This window comes from Podarcis liolepis (genome assembly GCF_965112155.1).
Source record: "Podarcis liolepis genome assembly, chromosome: 9".
Lineage (NCBI taxonomy): Eukaryota > Metazoa > Chordata > Lepidosauria > Squamata > Lacertidae > Podarcis > Podarcis liolepis.
The window spans coordinates 57338278-57352869 of NC_139564.1; the positions used below are offsets into that span (position 1 = coordinate 57338278).

At 41.1% G+C, this 14592-nt stretch overlaps 2 protein-coding genes across 21 annotated transcripts in view; one reads left to right on the forward strand and one right to left on the reverse strand.

The window, feature by feature from the left end:
• NSUN7 (NOP2/Sun RNA methyltransferase family member 7) overlaps positions 1–1040 on the forward strand; it is a 24864-nt gene extending 23824 nt beyond the window's left edge. The window contains exon 14 of the mRNA XM_083459920.1: positions 824–1040. Within this exon, the coding sequence (XP_083316046.1) occupies positions 824–835 (12 nt within the window). The 3' untranslated portion in view covers positions 836–1040. The remainder of the gene's footprint in view (positions 1–823) is intronic.
• Positions 665–14592, reverse strand: part of APBB2 (amyloid beta precursor protein binding family B member 2) — a 168471-nt gene continuing 154543 nt past the window's right edge. For 14 of the 20 annotated variants that reach the window (XM_083459912.1, XM_083459899.1, XM_083459898.1 and 11 more), the window contains 6 exons: positions 13782–13896; positions 12812–12899; positions 12232–12315; positions 8552–8667; positions 6594–6773; positions 665–5515 (listed from right to left, as the gene is read on the reverse strand). In XM_083459912.1, coding sequence (XP_083316038.1) covers positions 5348–5515; positions 6594–6773; positions 8552–8667; positions 12232–12315; positions 12812–12899; positions 13782–13896 — 751 coding nt within the window. In that variant the 3' untranslated portion in view covers positions 665–5347. The remainder of the gene's footprint in view (positions 5516–6593; positions 6774–8551; positions 8668–12231; positions 12316–12811; positions 12900–13781; positions 13897–14592) is intronic. The other 6 variants (XM_083459895.1, XM_083459904.1, XM_083459910.1 and 3 more) reach the window with 1 other exon arrangement.

Here is a 14592-nt window from a genome sequence, read left to right on the forward strand (position 1 = left end):
GCCCTAGCCACTTAGTATCTTTTGTAACTAAGGATTTTATAGGCTCAGTTGTAACACATATGCATTAGTCCTAGATCATTACAGGAAAGACAAACGTTCTGTGCTTCCTTATAGGTTGACTATATTCTTTCTGTAATGTTTTAAGGGCATTCATATATCATGTGTAAAATATACCCATGAGGCATAGTTAACTGAGATGCCTAGGTATCTTTTCAGATGTTGGAAGAAAATTTCTGTTCCGTATGAAACAGTCTTCATTATATATAACATATCAGGAGCAATTAAGCATTTGGTGGTGGGTAAATTGAAGAGGTTGCATAACGTGGCAAACCAGAAGTGTTTTGGCTGGCATCTACAGTTGAGAGCACTATTGCGTTAGGTAATAATAATACTAATACTAATACTAATAATATTTATTATTTATACTCCATCTGGCTGGGTTTCCCCATACTTTTGTATTAAATATTCAAAAATCATCTTTTTCCTTTAGTAAACCTACTCTCATTAAAATCTGCCCTATTTTATATTTTAATCTGCAGATTACATAGCTGAAAAGGAATAATAACCATTTCTTTTTACCAAGCTAAGACGAGTGTTTTTAGAATGGTGGCTTTTCTTGTGGAATCACGATTCTCCCAGCGACATAAACACAAGAGGCCAGCAGTTAATGCAGCTAAATTTATTCTTGCAACAGATTACATTTAAATGTGTAAAAAGTGGACAATGGTGGAAAAAACTTTTCTGTTTTAAAATCAACTACTTCATGTAATCGCGAGAGCTCTTACTGATAAACTGTGTGTATTTTCTCCTTTCTCTTTTGCAGATAGTGAAATAAATCAAACCTACTTCTGCTATTCACACTTCTCTCCCTCAAAATAACTATGCCTGCCAAAGAGAGGAGCTAATGGTGGTAATGATAGAGCTCTAGAGAGGCTCAGCTTTTGTGAGCTAATGCGATAAAAATAGCAGTTTCCCTCCATATGTGATCTGTTTAATTGACTGCAGAGTTCTTTAACAAATAAACAAGTTCTTAAAGCTTTGTAGACGGTGCCATCTTTGTATTCAGCTTTCTGTAGATTTTCTTCTACTCAGCTATTAAAGGCTTTGCACACAAAGTTTATCATTAAGACCTCTTTGTTACAGAAGTAGGATTGATGGCGTTTCATGCAAATTTCTTTCCGTTTTTAGGCATTTCTTCATCTCTATGAAAAAACATGTTTTTAAAGAAATAGTACTTGTTTTGTATAAACAAAGCAACAAGCAGCATCAAAGAACTGCTGTGGGTTGGGGCAGAAAAAAAGGCATTAATTAAGCTATCACAAATGACTGGTTAACAATCTCCCTTCCTTCAACGGGGTACGCAAATGAGGTGGTCCGTGAGAGCAGCATCTAACTTGCTTTTTGTGTTTTTAAAAAATAATAGAAGTTAGCTTTACATGTTATTTTTGCCATTTTACTTCTACATATTCAGTTAATTAAAAAGGTGACTACAAATAATTACAAAAATCCTCTGTCTTTAGGCAACCTATAGTACACTGAGATTACTTAGCACTGGATTATCGTGTGCGATCACATCCAGTAATAAAGATATGTCAACATAATCGAAGAATATTTCAGTAAAAATAGAATAAATAAAATAAAAATATTTAAGCTGTATTTAACAAGTTAATCAAAAAAAGACATGAAACGTCCAAGGCATAGTGAACATGGCTGCCTTGTGCAATTATAAAGAATGCATAGATAACAGAAGTGTCACTACAACATTGAGTAAGTCATTGGCATTTGTTCGCATTCAACCCATACATGTATTTTGGCCATCATTGAGAAATGTTTTATGTTTTTTTGTCTGGTAAGAACTGCCTTGCTGCTTTCTGTTTCCAGCAGTGGCCAGCCTGATGCCCTTTGGGAGCTCACAAGTGTGGCCTTCCCTATTGTTTAGTCCTCAGCATCTGGTATTCAGAGACACTACCTCTCCAACGGAGATTCCATAAAGAAGGTTCAGATAAAATAAGCTGATAACAAGTTTGATTTTCAAGGAGTGGGATGCAACTCTCAGCTGGCGGGACTTAAAACGCTGAAAAGAATAATAAAAAGGTTTTAAAGCTTTTGAAACTTTGCAACTAACCCAAAAGCTACTTGAAAAAGAAATGCTTGGTCTACTCAATGTTTTCAGCAAGCATGTCTTGCATTTTCTTCTGAATGTGAAAAGGTCATCATACTCTAGAAAAACTTGATGCCAATTAAGACACAAATGAGTTAAGGTTTCCTGCTTGGGTTTGAGTACTTAATGAGAATGGAGCATAGCCATATAACAGAAACTATTGGTTTGCAATTTTATGATTTTTAATTTTTTTTTATTTGAGGAGGAGAGCTGCTGGTAGTCAGCATGTACTTTCTAAAAATGGAGTGAGCCCTATTATTTTCTTCAGGAGGGAAGTGAGAATGGTAATACCTTAGCAAAGGCAGATCCAAGCATTTGTCTATTTTAGGAGCACAATGGATGTGACCTTTAGAGCAATAAAGCCAGGAGGCTACACTCCTTAGGGTTCCTTCTCTTGGAAGGTAACGGATCTTATTACCTCTGTAAAGTTAACTAGAAAATAGTAAGGGTTGAGTCAGACTTTTTTAAAAAAATCTCTTTATGCATAGGCTCATTTCTGGTCTTGTTAACCTGCAAACTATACATCATAAAAATGGGGAGAGGGGGAGTTGCTAAGTTTTCCATTTTGTAGCTCTTGGGACATTGTGGGCTAATTCACACATGCCTGAATTGATGATTCAGCAACTGATGAGCTGCAGTTGGATGTGTGACCCTAGCTCCACTGAGAAGCGGTGCATTTGAGGTGATATGGAAGGGGTCTCAGTCACACATGCAAGCCACTGCTTGAGGTGGTACTGATCAGGTGATAAACATGCGCATGAAAGCAAGCCCAATGCTGCCTTTAGAGAGGTAAAAGCAAGTGAGCACAATGCTTGGTATGGCAGCAGCTGTTCCTCAGCGGAGGAGGGAAAAGGAAGAGAAACCTTTTAGGATATGTGAGCCAAATGGAAGCAGCTGTGGATGCTGAGATGTGGTTGGGGTTTTTTTTGAGCAGTGGACATCATCCCCCCCCAACTCTCTACTGTTCCTAGTTGCTCCTCTTCCTATCATTCGCCAACCTGTCTGTCTGCTTCAGAAGCACAAGAAACTCTTGCACACACAGACATTTTTGTGTACTGAAATTGCACATGCAGCACCGACAGAATGATGTCTGTTTTGCAGAGTGCACTCATGGTGTCAAGCTACAATTGGGTACAAATTCTGTCAAAACACACTTGCATGATTGTGCGCATTGCTTTCCCTAAATGGAAGCAATTATTTGTGCAAGAAATAACTGGAAGGAGCATTTTTTATCTTGACACCTTTCAGGACTGACACTACTAATTGACAGTAGTGTAGTATTCTGCCTAATTCCTTATGCTACAGATTGTTGGGCTACTACAGACTGATTCACACATGACTCCACATTGCACTTGTGAACAAACAGGAGGTTTTGTGGCTTACTCCTGTATGCATTGATATAATCTCCTCTTTAGTAGTTTTTTATATAATCTCCTCTTTAATAGTTTTTGGAGGAGAGTGCACAAACACAAGCTTGCCTTTCCTTACCCTCTTCAATTGTACATTCGACACTCTGGGGCCTGATCTCTGCCATGGCCCCAAGGCATGAATGGGCTCTAAGGCTTTTCCTTTGGCAGCTGCGCAAGTGAAAATGTGCTACACATTACACATGAAAAATATTAAAAACCATCCAAAACACAGCATAAGGTGCAGTTAGAAGGAACTAGCATGTGGAGTTGGTTGTGGGATTTGCGACAAGTTTCACTTGGCACTGCAAAGGTCAAATGTGGTGGTCGGTGGGTGTTACAAAATCTATTGGGAGATCACATGATTTCTTAATTTAAAATCAAAGTAAACTATAGCTCCTTGGAAGGCTGCAAATTAAAATGGATCTTGCACAGCAAAAATGTCATTTAGGTGCGCTCAGCACCCAACCTCTGTGGGAATAAATGAAATGGAGGACATAGTTCTAGGGATAGAACTCAAGTAAGGAAAAACCCATGCACATTCACAGTCACCTAATGCAAACCCTGTCATAGGAAAAGTAACAAAGGATACCTTAATCTTCCTTCCCCTTTTCAGTTAAAGAGGTTTTACTCATGCTGTATTGCTGAAATTCCATTTCTGATGCAATGATCCTTGTAGACGACTGGTCAAGGATTAAGGTACATTTTGGCTTTACTATTTTTAACCTCATGCATCTATCAGGTCCTTACCTTTGCTTCCTGCCTGTATCAGGGTAGAAACATTTAAAAGCATAGACCAGCATCTATAGAAAATGCTAAGAAGCGCTTGAGCCTTAGTGTCACCAGTGCTGCGATTTATGTTTCGAAGCAAAAATCCCAGCATATCCTCCTGGACTGCTCTCTGAACTCCTAAATGACAAGCTCGATTTCAGAACTGAAGGGCATTTCAAAGGTGATGATCTGCTACGGGGGCAGTGCTTCTTTACGAGAAAAAAGCATGCAAACCAAATGTAGTTAATACCATGCGACAATAGAGCACATCTATTTTCTTGTGCATACGTATGCCTGGGAAAGGGTCATTCCCAGCACCGGCATGTCACTGAAACCGATACACATGTGATTGTCACAATTATAATATCGTTTGCACGCTCCTTCCAATCAAACTGCAATCTGCATAGGAAACTGTCGTGTTGAAGCAAACCCAACTGGCCGACAGAAGATGAAAAATGGTTACTAGGGTGCACAAGATGGAAGATTGGTTAATGAATGCAGTTTCTTTAAAAAAAAAAAAGCAGCTCAATATTCATATTACAATAATACAATGGTAACTAATACTTGGTATGTACTTCAGTGTTAAAAATGAGGACAAAGTGCTGCAGGATACAAGGACTGCTTGTGACAAATCCCAACCAGGATGGGGATGAATATCAATTTGGGCATGGTTCTCTCCAAAGAGCAATGTGCCATAATCCTTTCTGGTGTATGTGTGAATTTAAGTAACGTTCATAATATTTACACAGTTGGAAAACAGACCTTCCACTTCATGGTGCGAAACCTCACAGCAAAAAAATTACTCATGCTTCTTTTCATATCACATGATGGTGGCAAGAACGAGAGAACATGCTTTTGTCTAATATTATTTGATAAGGGTAAATTCTCTGAAGACAAAGCATCACCAATTTAAACTGGAAGGCCAAAAATCAGTTCATCTTCTTTAACGTGGCTACTGTATCTTCTGCTAGATGTTTTCTGAGAAACCATTTCCTTTCCTGCAGGGCTGCTATGGCGTGTCCGTAACGGGACGTTTCTGTTTCAAAGTGTCAATGAGGGACAACATCCCCCGTTTTACATTAGTCGTGACTCTTCTGGTCATCGAGTCTGCAGGAGGCGGCGGCGGCCGGACTTTTTGTGAAGGAGGTCTGGCTACCAAGCACTTCTGGTATCGTAGCTGAAAGAAAGCAAAGATGTTCTGCAATCATTAGCAAGGCTCAGTACCTTGAGCTTTCCTCACTATGTTCTGCAACATCATTTAGGATTTGCTTCCGAGTAGGCAACACACACACATATATCATGACCCATCAAGCTTAAATGCGACCCATCAAGCTATGTATGGTAAATTTAAAAGCAACAACTATGTATGGTGGTTCATCAACCTCCTAATTTTGCTACCTGCATGGGATTGGTTCGTCACAAGTTTTGCAAATCTGCCCTTAGACATGGCACTCGTAGATCCTTAGAGCGGGTCTTTCCTCATTTTGGCAGTTTCTTACATTCTCTGCACAATTATTACATGTTAGCGGGGACAACGCATCATTAAGATATTGGATACACAACCGTCCTTTCAAATACAAGGAGTAACAACTCACCATGTTGGCAGATTTGTCTTAAGTCTTCCACCTCTAAATCTAAAAGAATATAATTTGATGGTAGTGGCTGGGATTGAACGTTATTGTGTTCTGATTGCCAGAACTTGCTCAGTTTAGTGCTAGTATTTTCTCTATTAGCCCAAGGGAACGGATGACAATTTTGAAGGATGGTACCCACTAAACCCTCTGGAAGCAGATGCTGAATAATACCACTGAAGCAGGGAACTCTGGTTATTCTCATCAATCTTACAATTTGTTCTTCCCATTGTCTCCTTTCTATAAAGACACATTGTTCTCTTGCAAAAGGCTGGCGCTTGTTTCCTTGACTCTGATGCTTTATGCTACTTATCTGGTTTTCAGTCTGTGCACGTCACAGTTCACAATATTGACTGCTAATAGCATTAAAGCAGAGGAGGGGGAGAGAGCTGACACTAATATTTAGAATCATGGTGTTAAATGTTAAGATCCGAGTGCAGAACTGGGGAGAGAATTGTAATTTATCAGGGTGCTCTGAAAAATGAATAGAAATATTGTTTTCCTGTCATTTTGCGTTCATGCTAAATACTACAAAATAATATTTGAGGGGGATTTCATGTACTGGTTTCTTTTAATTTTCTAATAATTCTACAAATTGTACTACAGTTTTCTGTGGTCACTTACCATACAAGCCGCCTGGACGGCTTCTGATACGTTGCCTGCATTGGGCTCACACCAGAAAACGTGGCACTCAAAATGCTGGTTCCCTGTATCCATTATGAAGGCAAATGTATGGATATCTTTGCCCACTCCCATAAAAGACAAGAACCGTACACGACATTCCACCACAATTTCCTCTTCATTCTAGTTAGGAAGGAAGAATTCATGTTACTACAAATAAAAGTTTCAGAGGTAGCACTGAAGAAACAATTATTAGCCTGAGCGCTGGAAGCTCTGATTCTTGGAAGGTCACCAGTTATGGACCAAGGAACAAACCTGGTGTAACCTTCCAAAATGCACTAACTGTCACAGTATCCTGAGTTTGGAGGCTGATTTGCAAATAGGCATACAGGGTCATGCAGTTTCACACACAATGATAACATTCTTTCATATTTATTTTTTAAAGGTTGCCAAGCATCTTAATAAACAACAACTCCTCTCTTTTATTAAAAAAAAATCACCTTAAATCAGTATGCAGATATGCAAGAAATTAATTTGAGGGGCATTAACCAAAAACTAGAGGTTACTTATTGTCCTAAACTACCTGGGGTTCATTCTGTGCCCATCAACTTCTCAATGTAGGGTAGAAAAATACCCAAGCATCTTGCCCATATTATTAATTCCATGTTTTTTATGGCTATACCATTTCAAGGGGACTAGAGGAGATCTCTGCTCTATGTCCATGTACATTTCTGTGCATATATCGCCTTGAGATGGTTGTTTGGAAGGTGACTGTAAATGACAACAACAACAATAACAACAACAACAACAACAACAGCAGTCACCCTATTACAAAGCACTGGACTCAATGAGTAAATTTTAACCCAGTAAGGTTAATTTTGTGAGGCTGGCTTTATTTTGACACAAATTAACCATCTCATAGTGCAAACCTGATACACTGATTTCTTGTTGGTAACGTTCCTTTGAAAAACCAAAACAAAACCTTATTAGGCTATTGGGGTATGCTGGACCCACTGTATATATACAGTAGAACTTCTACTTACAACCGCCTCCACTCGTGGATGCTCCAAGTTGCGACCACGGCAAACCCGGAAGTAACCGGCGGGTTTGCTGCTATTTGCACACGTGCAGGAGCGGTGATTGCTGTTTGCACATGCGAAGTAATGGGCAATTGCCGCCCGCGCATGCGCACAATGGTGCCTCTCCCAGCAACCCATTTTGCCATAAGGACAGGCCTCCGGAACGGATTGTGGTTGTGAGCAGAGGTTCCACTGTATATATATTTTACCATGAGTCCAGTATTTCATCTAGCCATTTTTTGTTTGTTTCCGATTTGCTCACTCTTCGGTGAGCAATATTGCACATATAACACCTCATCTGTTTTCTTCTCCAGGGATTTCTGATATTCCAATAAGGAATTTAGGTTAATATTGTGGGGTATAATGTACCTTGGAATGGAATATTAATAAAATCCATTTTTCTATGTTAGACGGCAGTCATTCTTGAAAACAGACAGGGACTGTATTTCTAGCTAGGGCTCTAAAGGGATTCACTGGACTCCAACATCAGATTAATATTATCCAAAAAGCTGGTGCGTGAGAGTTAAGTTCACTGAACTGTTAGATCATGACTGAGATCTATATTAGACATTATATTTCCCGTAAAATCTTAGGCAAGTGGGTTTTCTTCTCTGTTTCTTAAGCTGGTAGTTTTGTTATTTTTACAGGAGAAAATAGCAACATATGGCAGAAATGAATATCTTTAAAATGCCATGCATACCATCAACGGTTGCCAAATTTGCTCTGGCAGTGCATATGGCGGCTCCTATTTATCTCAAATAAAATCGACTAAAAGGGAAGTTTGAGGAAAACAAAGCACTGGCTAAATAAGAAGGCCCACATTCTAGTATCAACTACATATGAAGCATTTCTGGTTTTTAGAGAGGCCAGATTGTGCCTTACTCCTTCGCTGATGACTGTCACTGTAGCATCTGCGACATTCATGGTGACAGGCACCCAGTCGTCTCGGCTGGAGGAGTCAATGAGGCTTTCTATAGCGGCATTCAGGGTGTCCATACCTGCAGTTGCAGAGCAACAGAGACAAGATCACTAACGGAGAGTCAGTGTTTTATGGCAGGAAGAATATCAGGCATTAAGCTCATGGGGTGTGTGTTTGTTTTAAAGTAAGATTTTATTAAAGATTTTTCATGACACAGTAAGGTAAAAGAAACAAATCCAGTTTTTCTGGGGGGATGCGGAGGTACGCATACCCCTAAACATTTTATGAATCTAAGTTTGGCCTCATTGAAGGGCAGTATTTCAATATGAGTAGGAAAACGAGAGTCCCCCCTGCAAAAAATTAAAGAAAAAAAAGCACTGAACGAATCTAAATAAAAACAAAAACAGGGAAAGAAAGAGAAAACACCAAAGGAAGACCCAGAAAATAGAAGAAAAATTACGTTTGACAGAGAATGACTATTGCTATTAATAATAATAATAATAGAACCCCTTTTGGACTTTTTTGCGTTAAAAGGAAAATGAATTAATCTATGTAGGTCAGAAGATTGAGAAAATACTGCCTAGTAGAAAGTGGAACAGTTGGGTGTCACTCTAGAGTGAATATTTTGAATAATGTCTTCTATGTAACTGACAGATGTAAAATCGGACGTCCTTTTTATTTTTCTTCTCTTCTCACTGTGGTTTTGGGGCACAAACTCCCAGCCTGACTCACATTGGGGGCGTGGGTGTTTTCTGGGAGAATAAAATGAGATGAAACCCATATATGTTACCCTGAGGAATGGTAGACTAGGCATGCTAATAAAAGTTATAAAATATAGGGGTGTCCAAGAGAAGCTGCCAACAAAGATGTAGGAATCGGAGCTGAAGCAGCTGTTTCATTCCTTCATTTATACGCTGATATACACTGGTGGCCCAAACTGTGGAAGCCTTTTGGGGAAAGTGTGTTTCCGAGGTTTGATGGCTCATAGCACCTGATTGGCTCTCTAAACACTCATGCTCATTGGCTACATTCAAATGAAGGAAAGCTACGGCATATCAACTGAAGCAAGTTGTGCTTCCTTTTTCTGCTTATTTGGCTATAACTTTTGATAGAATACAGATAACTGAAGAAACTTTGCTGCATTAAATTCTTCATTAAATTATCTTTCTACTGATACATAATTTTATGGTATTACTCCAAAAAAAGTGGTGTTATGAGCCATCAAACCTCAGAAATACACTTTTTATTAGCCAAAAATTGGAAATCGCAAGAAATACCAACAATAGAAGATTGGCAGATGAAGATGTTTGGATTTTTTGGAACTGACCGCCCTGACTGGAAGAATCCGTGATCAGAAGGAAGAGGAGACACAAGAGGATTGGAAGAAATTTAAAGAATATTTAGCTAAATATTGTGATATAAGATAATTAGAAAATTCTTGGAAGTAACAAATAGGCCTAGGGGCAGAATAGGAATAGGTGGTAGTAAAAATTAAGGATTTGAATATTAATAAAAGAGATGAGGATAGTACCGTATTTTTCGTCCCATAGGGCGCACCGACCCATAGGACGCACCTAGTTTGTTTTTTTTGGGGGGGGGGAATAAAGGAAAAAAAATTCCTTTATTTCCCCCCCAAAACCAGGTCGGGGAATCCAAACCAGGTCGGGGAACCAGGTGCACACCGACCCCTCTCGCTCTCCAGGCTTCAGGCTGCTATCCGCAAGCCTTGGGAGCTCCGCGGGAGTTCCTGTCGGCCTCCCAAGGCTTGCGGATAGCAGCCTGCATCCCGAAGCCTGGGGCATGCTGCACAGCGCGCCCTGGGCTTCATGAAGATATCGGGCAGCCCCACAAGCTCGGGAGACAGCTGGCGTGCTTCTCCCCAGCGCCAGCCTCCAAACCAGGTAGGGGAACAGCGGGAAGGCTTCGGGATGCAGGCTGCTATCCGCAAGCCTTGGGAGCCCGACGGGAACTCCCGCAGAGCTCCCAAGGCTTGCGGAGAGCTTCCTGAAGCCTGGAGAGCGAGAGGGGTTGGTGCGCACCGACCCCTCTCACTCTCCAGGCTTCAGCGAAAGCCTGCATTCACCCCATAGGATGCACACACATTTCCCCTTCATTTTTGGAGGGGGAAAAGTGCGTCCTATAGGGCGAAAAATACGGTAAATGAAAGGAGTGAATATTATTAGAAATATGAATTTGGAGAACTGCTATACAGGGGTTATAATGAAATTCAGTAAGAGGGGATTTGAGGAAGTCAGTTATCAATGTAACGAGAATTAGAGATTTGAAGTAAGAATTCTGTTTTGTGTTTTTCTCCCACCCCCCTTTTTTTCTTTTCTTGTGTGTTTTGTAATGTTTTCCTTTTTTCCCCTATGTGATAAATGTGGAAACCAGTATTATTATTTTTTGAACCCCTCCCCCCAAAAAACAGAAATACACTTTTTCCAAAAGGTTTCCACAATTTTGGCCACTAATGTAGAAAGAAAGGGAAGCAGTGGTGGTGGCTGGCCGGGGGGGGGGCAGATGAAGTGGTGCTCCCTTGGTGGCGGCGGCACTGTGTTTGTGGGGATGGGAAGGGCGAAGCGGTTGCCTCACAGGTGTGTGCGCACATGCAGGGCTGCCACCAACCCAGAGCTCTCTTGAACCCTTTTCCTTGCCTAGCCACATCCCTTAATTTTTGTAAAGAAAACATGGGTTTGATCCATCACTTGTAGGAACACAGGAAGTTGTCACAGCTCCAGTTCAGTATTGCTTAAACAATGGTACCTGGGGTTACATACGCTTCAGGTTACAGACGCTTCAGGTTACAGACGCTTCTGGTTACAGACGCCGCCAACCCAGAAATAGTACCTCGGGTTAAGAACTTTGCTCCAGGATGAGAACAGAAATCGTGCTCCGGCGGCGCAGTGGCAGCAGGAGGCCCCATTAGCTAAAGTGGTGCTTCAGGTTAAGAACAGTTTCAGGTTAAGAATGGATCTCCGGAACGAATTAAGTACTTAACCCGAGGTACCACTGTATTTAGGATGGAACAGACTTGCAAAACATGGAACTGGCCAGGCTCCGAAGAGCCACTTCAGCTGTGTCCAAGTGTTTCGGCAAGACTAACAGGTTTGGACTTTTCTTTCTCTCTTGGAAAAGCGGGTACCCGCATGCCATACCCCAAGCCACGTTTTACAGTCAAAAGGGCTTTGCCATTCTGTATTGGGTGAGGTCAGCTCTTTTGAGAAATATCAATTCGAAGCTCTGTGCAAACATCTAAGTGGCATATGAATTAATAAGCAATAAGTTCAGATTCACATATTAACATTTTGACCATGTTATTTCACATTTGACAAGCAAATTGAAATTATTCAATTTTATCTTTCATGCCATGCACATCTCTGCAGTAACCCCTAATCTAGTAGAAGCTGGATCACATCCCAACTGCCACATAATTAATTTGGAATATAACTGTCACTGTCTGGCCCCACAGTTAATATCGCTAACAGAGCTGAATAACCAAAACACCCAAAGTATGCACACTGAAAGTTTGGAGGAATTGAGATGCGTATCCGTCATCTATTTTAATCCTCCGTCAATGAAGAACAGAGCGCTCAGATGCTAAAGAGCAAAGATTAAGGGAGTTATGGACAAAGATTCAACCTACCCACTGGCTTAGCTACAGGTAACATGCCCAAGTACTGTACATGGAACTTCTGGACCAGCTCAGTCTTTGGTGTTGGGAAATCTACTGCATGGGAACAAAAAAATCGATTTCAACTTATCAAAATTCACATCAGGCAAAATATCCTTATTTCAAGGGCAGAATAAAATAATTCATCAGGTAGTCGATCTCTTTGGGATATCATTATTGATTCTAATAAATCTGTACTCCTTCTACCTATCGCACATTAAAAATGAGCCAGAGTAACTTCTGGGGAATTTTTTAAAAAGTACATCATCATCTTTTATTCTTGTAAAGCGAAAACAGACAAATCTGTTTAGCAGGTCTGGCCTGCTCCAAATAAAGCCAGAGAAACAAGCCAAGAGTCTTGTGGCATCTTAAAGACCAAGGAAGGTATTTTGACCTATGTTCATGCTTCAACAGACTTAACATTACCCCTCTGGAAACACGCTGTGAAAATTATTTTTAATTTTTTTAAAAAAGTGGTTATTTATTAGTATTTAATTAATAAGTCACCTGTTTGAGACTACATAGTGAAGACAACATCCCAGTCACACAGTACCTTGCAAGGGAACATCCAGGGTGACGTTTGTCCGCTCTTGTAATGAACTGCAAGCCACAGCTTTGGCATTCTTCCGTTCAGCCATAATCTGGAGAAGACAGTGATCATATTATTACGATTATTATTTATTAAATTTGTAGGCCGCCCGTCATCCATAGATCTCGTCGTACAATCCTAATCCTGAAAGCCCTTAAGAAGGAGTGTTTCTCTTTTTCACCAAAACTCAGATGGGTTAAGGAACTACGGCTACAATCTTATGCACACCTACTTGGGAGTAAGCCTCATTGAACTCGTTGGAGTTTCTTTCCCAAAAGGATTGGGCTGCCTGCATTTAAATTTAAAGAGGCATGTCTGACACCCTACAGCTGCAGTGCAAATATGTGAGGTGGTGGAAAACTTTACAGGGATGGGAGGTTTTCGCTACCTTTACCAAATGCACCACATTAAAAAGCTTAATATATAAAAGTTATTTGCAATCTGGTACTCTGTAACAACCCCCATGACCTTTGGGGGCGGAACAATTGAGTACGGAGATCTTGTCCGCAGCATAACCAGTGATAAGGACAAAGGCTATAGGCACTTCACGTACCATCGTAAGACCTTTTATGTCTCCCCTCTGAGCTAGCGGTGTTGATAAAACGCTACACACCTTATGGGGCAAGGCAGGGCCATTTCTTTCCATAGCCTCCCATAGGATACTGTCAACAGGTCAGCCCTAGAATGTGTTGAGCCCTCTTTCCTCTGCTGCTAAACATTATCTTTAGAAGCAGCTTCTCCTGCACAGAAATGTATGCCAGGCAACTGTTTGTGTGGAAGCTTTGGTTTGGACCTATACTCTTAAATGGCACAGAAATAGATTGCCCTGAAATCAGGGAGACTTCATGTAACACGCTCGGGAGTGTCGTATGGGGGGTATGTTCGCACAGGAAAGGGGAGAGGATAGAATGAAAACAACAAGAAGAAAGCTTGCCTTAGAACAGATTTCGTGCAGGCTTGTGGCAATGGCTTTTGCTGGCGTGTCACATCGAAACACGTGGCACTTCAAAATCCTCGTCTCTCGGTCTCTTGCTACATAGGCAAAGTCTCTGTACAAACAAAATTAATTACCTTATTCAAAGCAGTATCACCCACAGAAATACCTGCTTCAAAAAGAACACAGAGGAACAAAGATCACGATGGCTATGCTCTTGCCTCCAGCTTCTGAATGAAAACCACAGGAGAGGATTGTGGTCTCGTGTTTACATTCTGCCTGCAGGTTCCCCAAAGGGGCCTGGTGGGCGCTGTCAAAACAGGACCACTGTCCGGATCCAGCAAGCTATTCTTATCTTCTTAAAGGTGACAACTGAATGGTCAGAACTTACTCGTTCCACATACTTAGTAGCTATCACCATAAAGGTAAAGGTAAAGGGACCCCAGACCATTAGGTCCAGTTGTGGCCAACTCTGGGGTTGCGGCACTCATCTTGCTTTATTGGCCGAGGGAGCTGGCGTACAGCTTCTGGGTCATGTGGCCAGCATGACTAAGCTGCTTCTGGCGAACCAGAGCAGCGCACGGAAACACCATTTACCTTCCCACAGGAGCGGTACCTATTTATCTACTTGCACTTTGATGTGCTTTCAAACTGCTAGATTGGCAGGAGCTGGGACCAAGCAACGGGAGCTCACCCCGTCGCGGGGATTCGAACCGCCAACCTTCTGATCGGCAAGTCCTAGGCTCTGTGGTTTAACCCACAGCGCCACCCACATCCCTTAGCTATCACCATAAAAACAATTACATGGGCC